Raw genomic sequence first — 16,978 nt, 5'->3', positions numbered from 1 at the left:
AATTGTGGCCCATTCCACAACGTTATTAGGAGAAGCAAGGGTCCCAACAATGATCCATGTGGAATTTCACTGTAAACCTTAGCACAACACCACTTTGTTTAGTCATTTATTCATTGTTTCCTGTAACCCAGCCAATCTATGTTGCTGCTGCCCCTTTTAATCCAGGAGGTTTAACTTCACTGATTAGTCTGTTGTGTGAAATGTCTTTTGAAAGTCTCCATACACCACATCAACATTACTGCTCTGATCTTCTTAAATCTTTAAAACATTCTGCCAATTTAGTTAAATATAAAGATAGTAGGAACTGCCAATTCTGGGGAATCTGAGATAACAAGGTGTAGAGCTGGGTGAATTTCTGAAGAAAGGTCCAGACCCGAACTGTCAGTTTTCCTGCTCCTCTGATGCTGTTTGGCCTGTTGTGTTCATCCAGCTCTACACCTTGTTATCTTAGTTAAATACAAGTATGCTCTTTGAACTCCATATTGGTTTTCCCTAATTATTGCCCTGTTATTCCCTCTAGAAGTTTACACCCCATCTAATTAAACTGACTGGCCTGCACACTCCATGGAATATCTTTGCACCCTTTTTGAACAAGGGCATAAAGTTTTCAATTCTCAAGTCCTCTACCACCATCTCTGTATCTAAGGAAATTCCTATTTGTGCTTCTGTAATTTTTACTCTTACACCCGTCGATATCCTTGCTTGCCTCTCCTCCAGTCCTGGTGCCTTTAAACTTTAAGCACAAACAACCTATCTAATAACTTACGATCCAATACCCTAATTTGTCAATTGTACACACTTGTAGCTATTGAATTAACCCTGCATTTTCCATGGCCTGCATTGCACCTTCATCTTTGGTAAGATGCAACAACTTCAGCCAGGCCCATTGCTTCCCCTCCTTTGTCACTAAATCAGCCCCACTCCTCCTTTTGCAATTGTATGCCTATGGAAGATTTTGGGATATCATTATGTTAGCTGCAAACCTCTTTCTATACTTGCTTGTTGCTTCTCTTATTTATATTTTTTTCACCATCCGTCTGTAGTCAATCAGATTTTCAAACATATTCTTCACGTGACATGTGTCAGAAGCACACTTATTCTATTTTATAAACTGTCATAACCGACAGAGCTCTGGACTAAATACTAGAAAGTTGATTTAGGCTGAGTGGCATATTTTCATATCATCAGGCATGATGGGCCAGGTAGCCTTTTTTCACCAATGTCCCAAATGCCCCATTAATTTTGTTGTACCATTATTATTCACAATTAGCCAATTCATACTTGGGCAATTTATAATGCAAAAATTCTTTGAGCTGTAATGCGAGAGGAAATGAATCCAAATTCTGGTGCAAGCTTAAGATCCCACCTTCTAGCATTTTCTGGGCTTTTACCACCCATTTAGAGACATATACATCTACAACATAGAAAAAGGCCCTTCAGCCCATCAAGTCTACGCTGGTCTTTAACAAGCACATAACAATTCAATTTATTCTGTTAAGTTCCATTTTTTATTTCTTATATTATTATCTCTGTTTTATTGGTGCAGGATTTTTTTGTATATTATCTTGTTCCTTAATTTTGAATAAATGGATTGACACAACTGGTGTTCTTCACTCGTGCAGAATTAATCAATAAATGTAACTTCATCTGATTTCTTCAATGCTTCTACCTAGTCTCACCATTTCTAAATCCGTACTTCAATTTTTTTTTTGAAAAACCTCTTCGATTTTGTTATTGTTCTCCTCCTTTTGACCTTTTAAGTTCCTCTGTGCTTAGTGTTATTTTTGGCATTAAGTCTTAATTATGCAGTGAATATGTTCCAATGGGAATAATGGTTTCAAGTTCAATTTGAAAACAAGAATCCAGCTCCAGAATCAAAGTTCTACATCTCTGGATACTTTTGTGCAACACTGTCGTTGGAATTCTCACCCTTTGCTGTGTCATAAACATTCTTTGTTAATTCCTATTTCTCTGTCAATCTCTGATGTTTGTGGATACTTGTTATACATAAACTAAGCTGTATTTCTTACATTACAACCCGAACTACACCTCAACTGCTGTGAAGCATTTTGGAATATCCTGAAGTGGTAGAAGGTGCTTCTAGAAATGCAAGTCTTTTTAAGCCCTCCACTGACCTTTCTCAGGACATTGTGACTTTCCAGACTGTGGTTTCAGAGTTGTCACCAATGCTGAAGCTGCAGCTAGCCAGGCCTAATCATGATTTTTTAAAAAAAAAATTTGATAGGTTTGGGAATCACTGGAAAAGGGCCAGAATTTGTTGGCTGTGCCCTTGACAGCACTTAAGAGTTAATCACATTTCTGTGGATCTGCAATCACATGTTAGTAAAGATAATAGATACCTTTCCCTCAAGAATGATTAGTAAAGCAATGGGTGTTTACAACAATCAACAAGAGTTTCATGATCACCATTATTGTTCTAGATTCCTTTTTTTCCTCATAATCTATGTCTCTATTTATAAACCCTCGTGATTCATTTATTTTAAACCACTTGCACCCATCTGCCCTGCCCATTTTAATGATTTGTGTAGAAGGTCATTAAGGTTTCTCTGTTCATCACACTTTTAAAAAATCATCCAATTTGTAGAATGCTGGCTTTTCCTGTTAGTTCTCACAAAGTAAATTGCTTTTCACTTCTCTGCCTTGATCTCCAGCTGCCATTCTTCTGCCATTTTCAGCTTGTCATTCTGAAATCTATAATTATCACCATCATGTCCTCTCTTCGGCAGGCCTAAATACTAACTTGTGGTTACTTGCTTCCATGCTAAAAGTGAGTCCTCAGGTGACTGAAGAATCCAATGCATGACCTATGATGTCAGTCATAGACAGGGAAGACAGTGGGCAGGGAAAGGAAGGGTTAAATTCCCAGTTGCCATGCAATCCTTTCTTTGTCAACCCCAGATTTCAGATTTGTTATTGACAGAGAAACTCGGAGTGCAGACTCCATTCCTCCACTTTGGTTGATCATGGTGTATGGTTTCCTAGGCATCATTAGGCATGTTGTACTTTTTCAAGGAGCCTTTGAGAGCATCTGTGAAGCATTCATTCTGCATCTTGCTTGTCATGTGAAAATTCCAAGAGTATAGCTTGTTTTGTGAATCTTGCGCCAAGCATGTGGATGATGTGACCTAGCCCAGTGGAGTTGACTGAGCATGGTTACTGTTTTGATGCTGGGACATTAGTATGAGAAAGAACCTTGTTGTTTGTGCATCGATCCTGCCAATGGATTTACAGGATATTCCAGGGGCAGCTGTAGTGGTGCCTTGTCAAGGCGCCTCTGCAAGATCTTGAGGTACCTGCTGTACATATTCTACATCTCTGAGCCATATAGGATGGCAGGTATCACTATTGCATGTAAACTGTCAGCTTGGTACTCATGCCTTATGCGTCTTTCTCATTTTAGGGCCAATGTTTCCGCTAACCAGTGCTTACATTCATGTATTATAAAATGTTTTGGGGTTCAATTTAATGTTTACTCTTGATTATTTTCTCGTAGTCTCTCTTTGTTTTATCTGTTTTTACAATTTTCCCCTGTACTTTCCATAACAATTACAACCTGGTTATCAATTGACTGTGCTTTTCCAGTTTTCCTTAAAGCTTTTATCTCTCTTGTCACCCAGGGTATATGAGCTTAGAATACTCATCTTTTTAAAGCAATCTGCTTATATGTTCTGGTCTCAATTAGTAACAAAACTTGACAGTTTGGCTGTTTGTAACCGTGACCAATCTTCCCGGGGTTAATACATTTTCTTCAGCTGGAACCTGAATATAATATGCAAATATTGCCTATTTTTAGATGCTTCTTTAAATGTTAGAAATACATTTTTAATGACAGTGATAATTTGTGCAAAAATCTTTAGTGTAGGTCACAGGTTGACACTGTTCCTTCATGTTATTTCTAATATCAATTGGCATACTGTTTATTTTAAAATATGTATGCCATCAAGTAGAGTAAAAGCATCTTAGTGATATAGTGCGTCAGAATTCAATCCCACTCAAAACTGATGATAGTTTTCCATCGAATCATAGACTTGCATTTCAAATTATTCTTCAAGCAAAAACATCATGAGGCTGTTTACCAATAGCCTGCCCAGTCACAAAACACACATTTCATTATTTTACATCGATTACATCATATCCATGATATTTTTGTTGAATAGTGCAGAACCTGCATCTGAATTTTAACATGTAAGTTTTCCTTCAATGGCCACAATCTTTCTGCCGTGTCACTCTCTGGAAGTGATAACCCACTTGTGGGAATCCTAAGAGGATATTAGGAAAATATGCACAAAATACTATTTATGAAAACTCATTTTAGAGACAAAAAACAGTAATTGCTGGAAAAGCTCAGCAGGTCTGGCAGCACCTGTGGAGAGAAATCAGAGTTAACGTTTCAGGTTAAGTGACCCTTCCTCAGAACCCTTCCTCATTATTTTACAGGTTTTGCCTTATGATGAAATATGGAAAAGAAAATTACTTGTAGTGTGGACTTTAATATTTATGTAATCAGATTATTTGTGAAAATGTTTCTAAAATTGGATTATCATGGAAAAATTGTTGTAAGGTGAAATTTCTCAACTGTGATGGAAATAAATGTTCTGAGAACATACTGTTCATATAACTGGGACAGATAACTTGCCTTTAGCTAAAGTAAACTGTAATCATTTGAGGCTGAAAATAATGATGGAGATCAAATGAGTATACACATTCGGGTGAAGTTAAGCAAAATTTTACTGGAATCTCAACATGCATGATCCCTGTAAATAGTTTTAAGTAGGTGGCTCACATGCAGCTTAGCAGCAATGAAAACATAATTTGAAATTAAGTTGCAAATCTCATTTTGGCTGAATTTTTTGACTGATACAAATCTTAAACTATCTGACTGACGCTTGATATTTTGCGTTGCTCCAAGAACAAAGTACATTAATGAGTATTGATTAGTGAAGGATATAAAACAAGACGGCCAGACATTGGGTGCAGGAAAAGTCAATTTCGAAGAAAGATACATTTAGAATGGAATTTTCTTTTCACTATTTATGATTTGTTTTAATCAAAAGATGGACTTGCTTTAAGGGCAAAATGCCAAGTTTGGGGATTGAGTGACTTCATTTCGCATTGCTTCCATCCTGTAAAGATAGACAAGTGTTCATGAACATGTTACAGAGAAATTCTCTTCAAAGTGCCAGTTCAATGATGTGGAATTTTGGATACAGGAAAAGACATCTCTTCAATTTGATCATGTTTCAATCTTGAGAACTTGCATTTCTAACAAAAAACGTGCTCAGCCCTTACTAAAAACCTTCCATTTGGTCATTTGAAATGAGATACAGAAATACTTAGAAAAATAACCCTTCGAGTTCTGTGCTGGCTTTCTTTTGTCGTTGTATTTATTGCCTGGAATTCAGCAACTCTCCTCCATTCCTGTACAGTATTAAAAGGCGCGATACCCGAGCCTGAAGGTTGATTTCAAGCTGCTTAGTTACCTGAGGGTTCCAGCACATTTCTCTTTGTCATTCTAAACAGAGTCACTTCGATCCTTTCAAATGAACCATGGCTACTGATTCGGAGGAGTTGCTGTACTGGTTACAGGAGGAGATGGATTTTAGCGATGGTCTCAGGCTGGCGTTCCTTTTAAAGGATGCGGATGCTGATCTTTGAAAGTGCCTCTGCCTACTTTTCAGGTACTCCTTGTAGTTCTTGGTGAGCAGCGTGTACAGGAAAGGGTTAATACAGCTGTTGCTGTAGGTCAGGCAGGTCATCAGGTAGTTGATACAAGTTACTGTCCGCTGACTCAGCTTTAGGGATTTGCAATAGAGGCGGACGAGCTGCCAAACCCAGAAAGGCAGGAAGCACGCCCAGAAAACCACCACGATGCTGAATATCATGAGGACCACTCGCTGCTTGGATGACCTGCTGTTGCCTTTCTTGGACAGAGTGTTCCTCTGGGACTGCAGGTAGGTCCGTGCTAACTGGGTGTACAGAAAACCAATGATCACCCCGGGCGCTACGATGCTGGTATTGAAGAGCACCGTCAAGTAAATGGTGTAGGTCTGGCCAGTCCAGGTTGGGGCGCACATTCTGCGGACGCTGCCGTTCTCCCTCCGGGTGTCCTGCAGGCTGACCATGCTGGTCACGGGCAGCGTTAGGGACAAGCTGAGCAACCACACCGCCCCGGCCATCGCTTTCCTGTAACCTTTGGAGCGCTTGACCATGGCCAGGGGCTTGACCACGGCCAGGTAGCGCTCGGTGCACATCACAGTCAGGGTGAAGATGCTGGCGTGCATGGTGAGCAGGTCAAGGCTGAGCAGCAGCCGGCAGCCCAGGTCCCCGAAGTACCAGCTCTTGGCGAGCGAGGTGCAGACGATGAAGGGGATGGTGGAGAGGTAGAGCAGGTCCGCCAGCGCCAGGCTCATGATGTAGATGTACATGGAGGCGGCCGAGCGCATGGACTGGCACATCAGTACCAGCGTGTAGATATTGCCCGCCACCCCGGCCACACACATAAAGGAGAGCACAGTGCCGAAAGCCGAGGTGAGCATCAGCTCATCCCTCGCCCTAAGGCTGGACGGGGAGTCGGATGCTGTCAGGTTCTCCGAGCTGTTAGGATACATGTTGTCTCGGCAGGCGACAGCTTGCACATGGCTGGAGATGTAACTTCACTGAGCAGCGTGAACCTGGCTCTCTGCTCATGCGTCACTCGGAGCCCTGCAGTTAACTCCTCCTTAACTCTCCCTGTCCTAACTTACAGCTCAGCTCCACACTCAGCAAACATCCACTGGGCAGGAACACTTGTAATCTTTACATTCCTCTGTGGTTGGTTAAACTGTTTTAATAGAATTGAATTGAAGGTCCCTTACAGCAAAATGCAGATGCTGTGTTAGTTGGAGTGTAATAAAAGCAATCGTCTGGGTCCTATTATTGATGTACTCATCTACTAAGGGTTGTTTAAATCATGAGTGTTTAATTCACTAGTTCTGAACATGAGTCACTGGAATGGAAACGTTAGCTCTACTTTCTGTCCACAAACCTGCTGCGTTTCTCCAGCAATTTAAGTTTTTATTCCAGATCTCCAGCATCCAGAGTTCTTCGTTTTGTTTCAGTGTTTCAGTCACGGGTTTGAATAAAAAATTGGAAAGTAAGAGTAAGATGTAATTTTTGACTGTTGTCTTCGAGATCTGCCCTTTCAGGTAGAAAGGAACAAGCAGGCCAAACAGGTTTCTTTTTTATGGAAGCGCAGACAAACAGATCGGATGTTCAGCCAGAGAAAATATGAGAAGGTGCATCAAAAAAACTCAGTCGGAGGTGGATTTTAAGGAGCGAAGAGAGGGAGCCAGGTAGATACAGTCTGCAACAGGGGAGTCAAAAAATCCACAGGGCGACAGAGTTGGTATAACAAAATCTTTTCCAGGGAGAGGCAGAGGATAGAAAGTTACTGAGGGAGATGTGACGCCATGGAGACGTATTTAAAACTAGGTTTAGTATTGAGGAATTTGAGAGCTGGAGGGAATCAGAACCACTGTAGGTCAATAAGAGGTGAATTGCATTGTCATTGCCATGAACTGCCCCTCAATTCAGGAATGTTACGTCCTCAGGGCAAGAGTCATCGGTCTTCCTCGACAGGCTGATTTTCAACCTACACGTCTTTGGACTAATGGGGTATGGCATCCCACAAGACAATGGGATCCTGGGTGAAGGGTTTGCTGCCATTACTTCTCTTTTACTGCTTTGCATCATCATCAAAGCATTTGAACTCAAAAGATGCAGATTGATGAAAGATTAGTTGGAAGCTGCCCCCAGTCATTAAGATCTATGCTGCCAGGCTTCAAGGGGAGCTTAAAATGGATTTTGTAGCTTTTTCTTTGGCTTTCTCTGGATTGCTGGTCAATTAAGAGGCAGGTGGGTAGGAAGGGGGGGGGTGGTGAAAGACGGGTGGTGGGTAGTTTCAGTAGCAGGTGAGTAAGTGGGTGGGGGTATTTGATTGGTGACGTTAGTTAGGTAGGTTTTGGATCAGAGAGATGTGGTTGAGGGTGTTGGGGGTTAGTCCCATGGTGTGGGCGTAATCAGTTATGTTTAGAGGGGCCAGAGGTCAGCAGGCTAATTGGATGGGGGTAGTTGTCTAGTCAGTAGGGTATTCAGGTCTGGGGTTAGTTGGATCAGGCTGGGGACAAATTTGGGCAATCATAGGGTTCATCAGGTCATTGGGGATAGTAAGGTCAGATTGGGGGGTTAAAGAACAAAGAACAAAGAAAATTACAGCACAGGAACAGTCCCTTTGGCCGTCCAAGCCTGCGCTGATCCAGATCCTCTATCTAAACCTGTCACCTATTTTCCAAGGATCTGTATCCCTCTGCTCCCTGCCCATTCATGTATCTGTCTAGATACATCTTAAATGATGCTATCATGCTCGAATCTACCACCTCTGCTGGCAACGCGTTCCAGGCACCCACTACCCTCTACCTAAAGAACTTTCCACGCATATCTCCCTTAAACTTTTCCCCTCTCACCTTGAAATCGTGACTTCTAGTAATGAAGTCCCCAACTCAAGTTGCAGGATCTGAGAGTAGGCAGATCAGATTGGGAGGGATCAGTGAAGCAGTTGGGTGGCTCATGGAAACAAGTAGATGAGGTTTGCTGGGGAGTACTACAGACAGGAGTGTGGTCAGGGTTTGGGTGGCAAGTCAAGTTTTTTGGGTGTTGGTTGGTTGATAAGTGATGCAGCGGGAATTTGGGTTTGTTTGGGGTCAAGTCACGGGTAGTTGGCTTGAGCTGGAGAATAGTCAGGACTTCAGGTGAGTAGCTGGGTTAGAAGAGTAGGTGGGTGTTCAAGAAAGTTGGAGGGTCAGACGGGGGTGCTGGGTTCTTCTTGAATTCAGGAAAATGTTGCCTCTATCTTGGAGCTTATTTTCTGAGTGAGTACCCATACATCAATCAAGAACAATGTCCATATCCTAAGAAATGTCAATAAATGGCATGGTGGCTCAGTGTTTAGCAATGCTGCCTCACAGGGTTTGATTCTACCCTCAGGGGACTGTCTGTGTGGAGTTTGCGCACTCTCCCTGTGTTGGCGAGGGTTTCCTCCTGGTGCTCCAGTTTCCTCCCAAAGTCTAAAGATGTGCAGGTTAGGTGGATTGGACATGATAAATTGCCCCTTAGTGTTCAGGGATGTGTAGCTCAGGTGGCCTATAGGGGGATGGGTCTGGGTGGGATGTTCCAAGAGTTGGTGTGGGCTTGTTGGGCCGAAGGGCCTGTTCCCACACTGTAGGGATTCTATGATCTATTCCATGTTCTATGAATAATAGTAGACATGAGTAATGAATTCCATCATCACCTCCATTGTTCTGAATCAAAGTTCAGACTGAAGAAAGGAGTAATTAAGAACCAGGTCTCAAACTCAAGGACTAACGTTATGGTTTACCTGCTAGCAGTGAATCCCACATTTTTTACATATTTTAGAAACTTGGACAACCTACAGCAGGCACCTCAAAGAACTGAAGAAATACCAACAACCATGGATTCACATGATCCTCCAAATAAAGTGGCAAGACAGGAAGTCCAACAGCAGTATCTTCTCCTGAGCTAAAGTGTCCAGTGTTGAGGTGCTAATCACTCAAAACCATCTCTGCCTGACATCAAACTCCTAAACAAGTTGGAACTTGGTTGCAACAAGAGATTCCCAGGAAGACAACAGAAACACTTTAGAAAGTCTCAAATCAACCTTGATTAGGTTATAGAGAAATCTCAGTGGCTCGGGGAGACCTGGTTTGTAATTGACCAAAAGAGAGAATGTTCATTTTCAGCCATCTCAGAACCAATCACATCAGAGGGAAAGCACATCAAAGCTCAGTTCTGAAACTGGCTCAGAAGAAATCATGTTTCTACGTGACACATCCTACTCTGTACAAAAACCTTGCTCACCCTTCACACTTGCTTGTTGACAACTTGTAGTGAACCAGACCATTGGCAATTTTTCCTGTCATTTGTGATCCTGAGCTGAGCTTCTGATCATTAGCTTTAGCACTTAGACTGTCTTTGCTCCTCAGCTCATCTAGTCGGAGAAATCTTTATTCTCACCTTTTATTCTTGACTATTCCAATTCTTATCTGGCAGGCTGCCATCTTTCATGCCATATAAACATAAACTTACCCAAAACTTGACTGCCTGAATCCTAACTCACACAAAGCTTTCTTCAACAGCACCTCCCAAGCACTCTGTTCCTAAGAAGGATAAGGGAAGTAGGTGTATGGGACCACAACTGCCTCCAAATTCCTCTCCAAACCATGCACCATTTTGATTGAGAAATGAACTTCTATTCGTTTACTATAATTGGGTAAAAATTCTGTCAATGTCTTCCTGTCGGCATTGTGGGAATGCCTTGACCTGTTGGCACTAAGTAGTTCAAGAAGCTGATTTTCGACATGTCTTCTCGTGCATGATTGGAGAAAGGCAATAAATAATGGCTGAGCCAGTGAAATCACATCCTATGAATGAATATTAAAAGGGCTATTTCCTACTGCTTTTGCTGACTTAAATCAAGTTTGGCCTTCTCATCTCCATAATTTTTCACAGCCATGTAACCCTCCAGAAACTGCAAATTCCTCCCTCTGTCAACTTCTGCTGTATGTCATTTGCTCCACTGTTAATAGCCATAGCTTCACCTCTCTGCTCTGAGACCCTTCCTAACATGTCCATCTTTGGTTCACTATCTATTTTTGTTTGATACCACCTTTGTGAAACACCTTGGGATTTTAGAAACGCTAAACATGTGATAAAAAATGCGCATTAGCTTTTCACATTGTACATCATCTTACAAAGTATATATGATTGAATGTTTTAGTTAATCCAGTTAATACAATTAATTGAGTTTCTTTGATCGATAATCAATTGATCTGTTTCAATCCTTTTAGTTGTACAATAGTGATGATACAGAATAGCTTTGACTATAGCACTTGTTTACATAGGAATGCTGTACGTTTCACCCCGACTAATTACATAATTAAGAAGACATTTTTCCAGAAGTCTTCTCGGCGTCTGATGTTCTATGAAGAACTATAATGCTGATGAACACGTTTCACTCAGTGAAATTGCCAGTACAGTGAAAGTAATTTTGACTGTAGTTTTATGAGCACAATGTTTGCCATGATTCAAAATTTCTGTAAGCAGTAGAGGAAATCACATATCACTGGAGACCTTAAAAAAAAGTCTTGGATGAGCATCAAGTCACAATGGATTGGGAATAACAAGGCCACCCAAGTCCAACAATTATGTAGTAAAGTTTGAAATTTAATTATTTCTGAAAATATGAATTATTGAAACATTGCTTTAGAGGATTCTTGTAATAGTGTAAACATTAGAACACATCAAAATCCAAATTTTATTAAAAGATTATTAATCCCAGAATGTAGAAGTCGACTAAAGCACCAAATCAACGCAATAATAACTTAGATAACAAGGTGTAGAGCTGGATGAACACAGCAGACCCTTCTGTTTTCTGAAGAAGGCTCAAGGCCCGAAACATCAGCTTTCCTGCTCCTCTGATGCTGCTTGGCCTGCTGTGTTCATCCAGCTCTACACCTTGTTATCTCAGATTCTCCAGCATCTGCAGTTCCTACTATCTCTAAAATAATAGCTTAATTAGGTTATCAATGTGAAATATTAACTGTACATTTAACAGAATCTAGTCAGTGATGATGGATCATCCAGCGTTCCATTCAAGGAGATAAAGTCGTGAATGTAAATCTTTACAGAAATGTAATTCTGAGTACGGAAGGATGTATTAAACCGCAAGTACTATCAAGATCCATCTAGAAACATTTAAATGAGAATGTCAAAGAATAGATATTTGGATTGTATCACAGTATTTTTGCACCCTGACTAACAAAACCTCTTCTACTTCATGTTTTCGAGCTGACTATATAAAACTTGTGACATCTTCTACTGAAACATGTAAGTTTCCAGACCCAGTTCTTTGGAAGGAATTAATCAATATCCACAACAAATTGCTTCTTGTAAAATTGTGTTTGAATATAATATGGTCAGATTAAACATAATTTCAGAGAAGAGCAGCAAACTGTAGGATAATGATCAGCACTTCTGTGTGTATCTGGGTTGACAGTTTGGAACACCTTAGAAAATTGATCCACCTTACCAGGGTTAAACAAAATTATGATTGATAACAACTAGTTTTTGAATCGGTTCTGTGCGAAAAATTATTAGCCTGTGTTAACATTCTGAAAACTAAAATAAAGTTTTGAAAGAAGATGAGCAATAATTATCAGTGCTCATGCCAGAGATATACCTTGCAGTGTGAAATAGTTGCAAAGTTAGATTGCTGCATAAGATGGTATGAAGTGAGAAAAGAATACTTGTCAAGTCCAAATGCTTTGATATTCAGAAAAAATCTAACTCAAGATAGATTCCAACCACGCATTTAACCTTGTGAGGGTAAGTTCTGCATCACTGATTCCAAACTGAAAAGTCATTTGTCAAAGCCCAACAAAAATGGGGTGAATCTAGTCCTTCCAGTAGTGTATTTTCACACATAAAACATAAAGCAGTTGACCAACCCACCCCGATCTCTCCCCCATATTAGAGAGGGAAGCCAAGTCATCAGGCATTCTGCCCGTCCTCAGACCTCTTGGGACTAATTAATGAAAACATAAGGAATTCATTTCACCTCTGCCACTACAATACGCATGGCGGAGGGAGGCAGAATAAAGGCAGACAGCCAGGCCACCTTGACAGTGGGCACTAGGCCCAGAAAGAAGGGGGCTGAACTCTTTTTAGTGGTCCCCCACACCCATTTGGGAGCATTTTTCCCAAGATGGTACTCCTTTCTGTGTCTTCGCAACCACTCTGCTCTCTCCAGTTAACAGGCCCTCCAATCGCTGCCTTACCAAAATCAAACCAAACTTACCTTCAAGCCTGAGAGCCAGCTTTGTCCTTGTTGGGGACTGCCTGTTATCTCAGCAGTGGCCACTACTCTCTTCTGGTACCGGCAGTGGCTATAGAGCTTGTCAGTCAATCAAATTAGCTCACAGTTTTCTGGGTAGCATTTCCAGTCCATATAGAGACTCCAAAGTAATTAGAGCTGCCCCCACACAGTACCACTGTCAGCAGCTCGATCTCTGGTTATCAAGGTGCTAATGGATCTCAGGCGTGTTGGCTAATCCATCCTCTTTTTCAATGTTTATTTATCTTCATTAGACACTTATAGTCTATTGTCCCCTGAGGAAAAAAAACCTGATCCACCAGCTAGCTTTTCGGTCTCATATTGTAATTAATAGGCATTTCCAGTCCATATAGAGACTCCAAAGTAATTAGAGCTGCCCCCACACAGTACCACTGTCAGCAGCTCGATCTCTGGTTATCAAGGTGCTAATGGATCTCAGGCGTGTTGGCTAATCCATCCTCTTTTTCAATGTTTATTTATCTTCATTAGACACTTATAGTCTATTCTCCCCTGAGGAAAAAAAACCTGATCCACCAGCTAGCTTTTCGGTCTCATATTGTAATTAATAGTCAAACGAAAGATGTTCCTATAACCTCAATCATTAATCAGATATTTACATGACAACTTTCAAGAAAGTTAATCATTGGCATATTCATTATTTTTGTTGGGACAGTGCTCGATTGTTTAGGAAGCATTAATATCTCTCATCTTGCTTAAGACTGGTTTATTCAATATATAAATCCTGTAAACAAAATATTTAATTCTTTTTCTTATTCTCACTTCTCGATTCAAAATTTATTTTCATTTCTCTGTTATGCCTTCAGTTTACCCTAATTACTTTCCTGTTCAATTCCTTCATTTGTGACACCTCATGTGTAAGAGTTCACACATTGTTCCAATTGTTCACCAATGTCCCGAATGCCCCATTAATTTTGTTGTACCAATATTATTCACAATTAGGCAATTCATACTTGGGCAATTTATAATGCAAACGAAAGATGTTCCTATAACCTCAATCATTAATCAGATATTTACATGACAACTTTCAAGAAAGTTAATCAATGGCATATTCATTATTTTTGTTGGGACAGTGCTCGATTGATCTTTGAGCTGTAATCCGAGAGGAAATGAATCCAAATTCTGGTGCACCCTTAAAATCCCACCTTCGAACATTTTCTGGGCTTTTACCACCCATTTAGAGACATATACATCTACAGCATAGAAAAAGCCCCTTCAGCCCATCAAGTCTATGCTGGTGTAAAACAAGCACATAGCAAGACAATTTATTCTGTTACGTTCCATTCATTATTTCTTAGTCTCTCTGTTTTATTGGTGCAGGATTTTTTTGGATATTGTCTAGTTCCTTAATTTTGAATAAATGGACTTTTGTGCTCCTGAGATGCTGCTTGGCCTGCTGTGTTCATCCACCTTCACACTTTGTTATCTTGGATTCTCCAACATCTGCAGTTCCCATTATCTCTGACACAACTGGTGTTCTTCACTCGTGCAGAATTAATTCAATAAGTGTAACTTCATCTGATTTCTTCAATGCTTCTACCTAGTCTCACCATTTCTAAATCCATACTTCAATTTTTTTTTTTAGAAACCTTTTAGATTTTGTTATTGTTCTCCTCCTTTTGAACTTGTAAGTTCCTCTGTGCTTAGTGTTATTTTTGGCATTAAGTCTTAATTATGAATTCTGCAGTGAATATGTTCATGGGAATAATGGTTTCAAGTTCAATCTGAAAATAAGAATCTAGCTCCAGAATCAAAGTTCTACATCTCAGGATACTTTTGTGCAACATTGTCGTCTGAATTCTCACCATATTAATGGCAGATTTTATGTGGTATTTTAATGGAAGCAATGATCTGTAAGAAGCAAATCATATCAGCATCTCCATTAAAATAGCAATTTAACACATAACATATATTTATAGAAGAATATTGATATCATGTTCATGTATTGGCTACTGTTTGCTGAGAATAAGTGCACTAAAAAAATTAGTTGTGCGGTTAATTTTACTGTGATATGCAACTTGACTTCAAAAGAGCTGCCAGTTCTTTTTGATATCATTATATTTTTGATTTAAACGTAGGACATCTTGTGGTACATTAGCTGTCTCCCCAGGTCAGATGCAGCAGCTTGTCATGAACCGGTTAGATATTAATCTGTAAATCCTCCTGATATGTTTAAAGCACACAACATGACCAGACAAGTTTCCTGGTCAGCCAGAAGCATGCTGTGGCTGCCATGCAACAGCTTCTCTGTACAAAAAGAGTCCATATGCAGATTCTTGCCATGCGTAAGTGTCGCCTTTATTTTGAGGGATTAACATGTGAAGGTTAAATCTTTCAAAATGAAACACTTCATAAATTGGTACTGCCAGGACTTTTGGGAGATCACTTCTTTTTTCCCAGCCGCAGTGGAGGCAGATCATTGGCAGCATTTCTGTCCAGCAGCTATTTTTGTTCCTGACCCAGACCAGTTACTACATATTTCACAGAGGCACCTGTGCTATTTATGTTGGAGCTGAAGTACTTGCTTAGGTTGTAGGTGGGGATTAGTTGAACCCACTCTCAGAAGTACATGTGAGCTAACTTTTCCACTGGGAAAATTTGTAAAACTTGCTTTATTTTGAATCTCATTGAGTTGGTGTTCTGCTTCTCTTGAACCCAGCATTGTCAAGGCACAATTGATATATAATATAATGCCATTCAAGTGAAGTAAAAGCAGTATGCTGCATGTATTTGAAGGGCTGGGGTTAGAGTTAGGGTTAGGGGCTAAATGGGGCTAAAGCAGGGATTCGTATTGTAGCAGATCCAGGTCCAACTCCCACACATCCAGAAGTAATTTGTTCTGGAGCTTCATGATTGTAGAATTTCAGCTGGTGGATGAACTTTTGATTGTAATTCCTGTGAATGTTTATTCATATTTATTTGGAAGGCAGCAGCAATGTTTGTGTACCATTTGGAGAATTGAACTGAGCGTATTGGAGCACTGGACCAGATTCCTGAAATATTTGGAAACAAAAGAAAACCTTTTCCCTTTCGTAGGAGTTCAATGAATCAACTAACATTGAATTAAAGTGTATTACTAAAAGAAGCTTTTGAGGTTGATCATGTTGACATAATAAGAGAAGCTTAATTCAAGGTCAGACTTGCAAAATTATTTGCAAGTGTAGGGAGTGTTGCCTGGTTTACTGTTTACCAGCTCCCTGGATCTGACTCTGAGCTTATTTATGGAATGTGGCATGGTGGAAAGTATAAGAGGCCGATGCTTCAGAGGCAAAAAAGCTCTGACTTTATTGAAAACAAGCAATTTGAATATATTTACACAAAACAAGAAAGTGAATGTCAAAACCTGCCTGTCTCTGACTGAGATAAGGCGAACTGCAGATGCTGGAGAATCTGAGATAACAAAGTGTGGAGCTGGATGAACACAGCAGGCCAAGCAGCATCTCAGTAGCACCAAAGCTGACGTTTCAGGCCTAGACCCTTCATTGGAAAGAAAAACACTGATGAAGCGTCTACGCCCGAAACGTCAGCTTTTGTGCTCCTAGATGCTGCTTGGCCTGCTGTGTTCATCCAGCCCCACACTTTGTTGTCTCTGACTGAGACCTGTCTCCCAGCCAACTTGATCCCTAGTGAAGCCTTGCAGCCAAGACTTGATACAGTGGGTAAATAGATACAGTGGGTGTCTATTACCTATGCTAGCAGCGAAAAGAGAGAGACAGATTATCTGCTGAATTATCTGATTCCATTTTCCTTCCTAACAGGAAGGTCTCCGGTTGTATCCAGCTGCAGGCTCCCTTATCTCCCACCAAATCAGTCAATCTATGTTTCTTCTCTCAGCGCTAATGAGCTTCATGATCACTGGAATAGGTGTGAATGGTTTTAACAGTTTAGGAATGTCCAGTATTTCATTTGGATGGGTATTCATTCACGTTTGAAAAGTGGTGTGAATGTTTTTACATTTGTTTTAGCATAATGGTGTGGAATGTTTAGTATTTT

At 40.4% G+C, this 16,978-nt stretch overlaps 1 protein-coding gene across 1 annotated transcript; it reads right to left on the bottom strand.

Annotated features, from left to right (window-relative positions):
- Positions 1-4,648: 4,648 nt before the first annotated feature.
- On the bottom strand, positions 4,649-6,648 carry LOC125463734 (urotensin-2 receptor-like). Its single transcript, XM_048555360.1, has one exon. The coding sequence runs from the start codon at positions 6,627-6,629 to the stop codon at positions 5,544-5,546; it is 1,086 nt and encodes a 361-aa protein (XP_048411317.1). The 5' UTR covers positions 6,630-6,648; the 3' UTR covers positions 4,649-5,543.
- Positions 6,649-16,978: the final 10,330 nt, after the last annotated feature.

The sequence above is a fragment of the Stegostoma tigrinum genome, chromosome 22, assembly GCF_030684315.1.
Source record: "Stegostoma tigrinum isolate sSteTig4 chromosome 22, sSteTig4.hap1, whole genome shotgun sequence".
NCBI lineage: Eukaryota > Metazoa > Chordata > Chondrichthyes > Orectolobiformes > Stegostomatidae > Stegostoma > Stegostoma tigrinum.
This window is presented reverse-complemented; position numbering and strand designations above follow the sequence as displayed.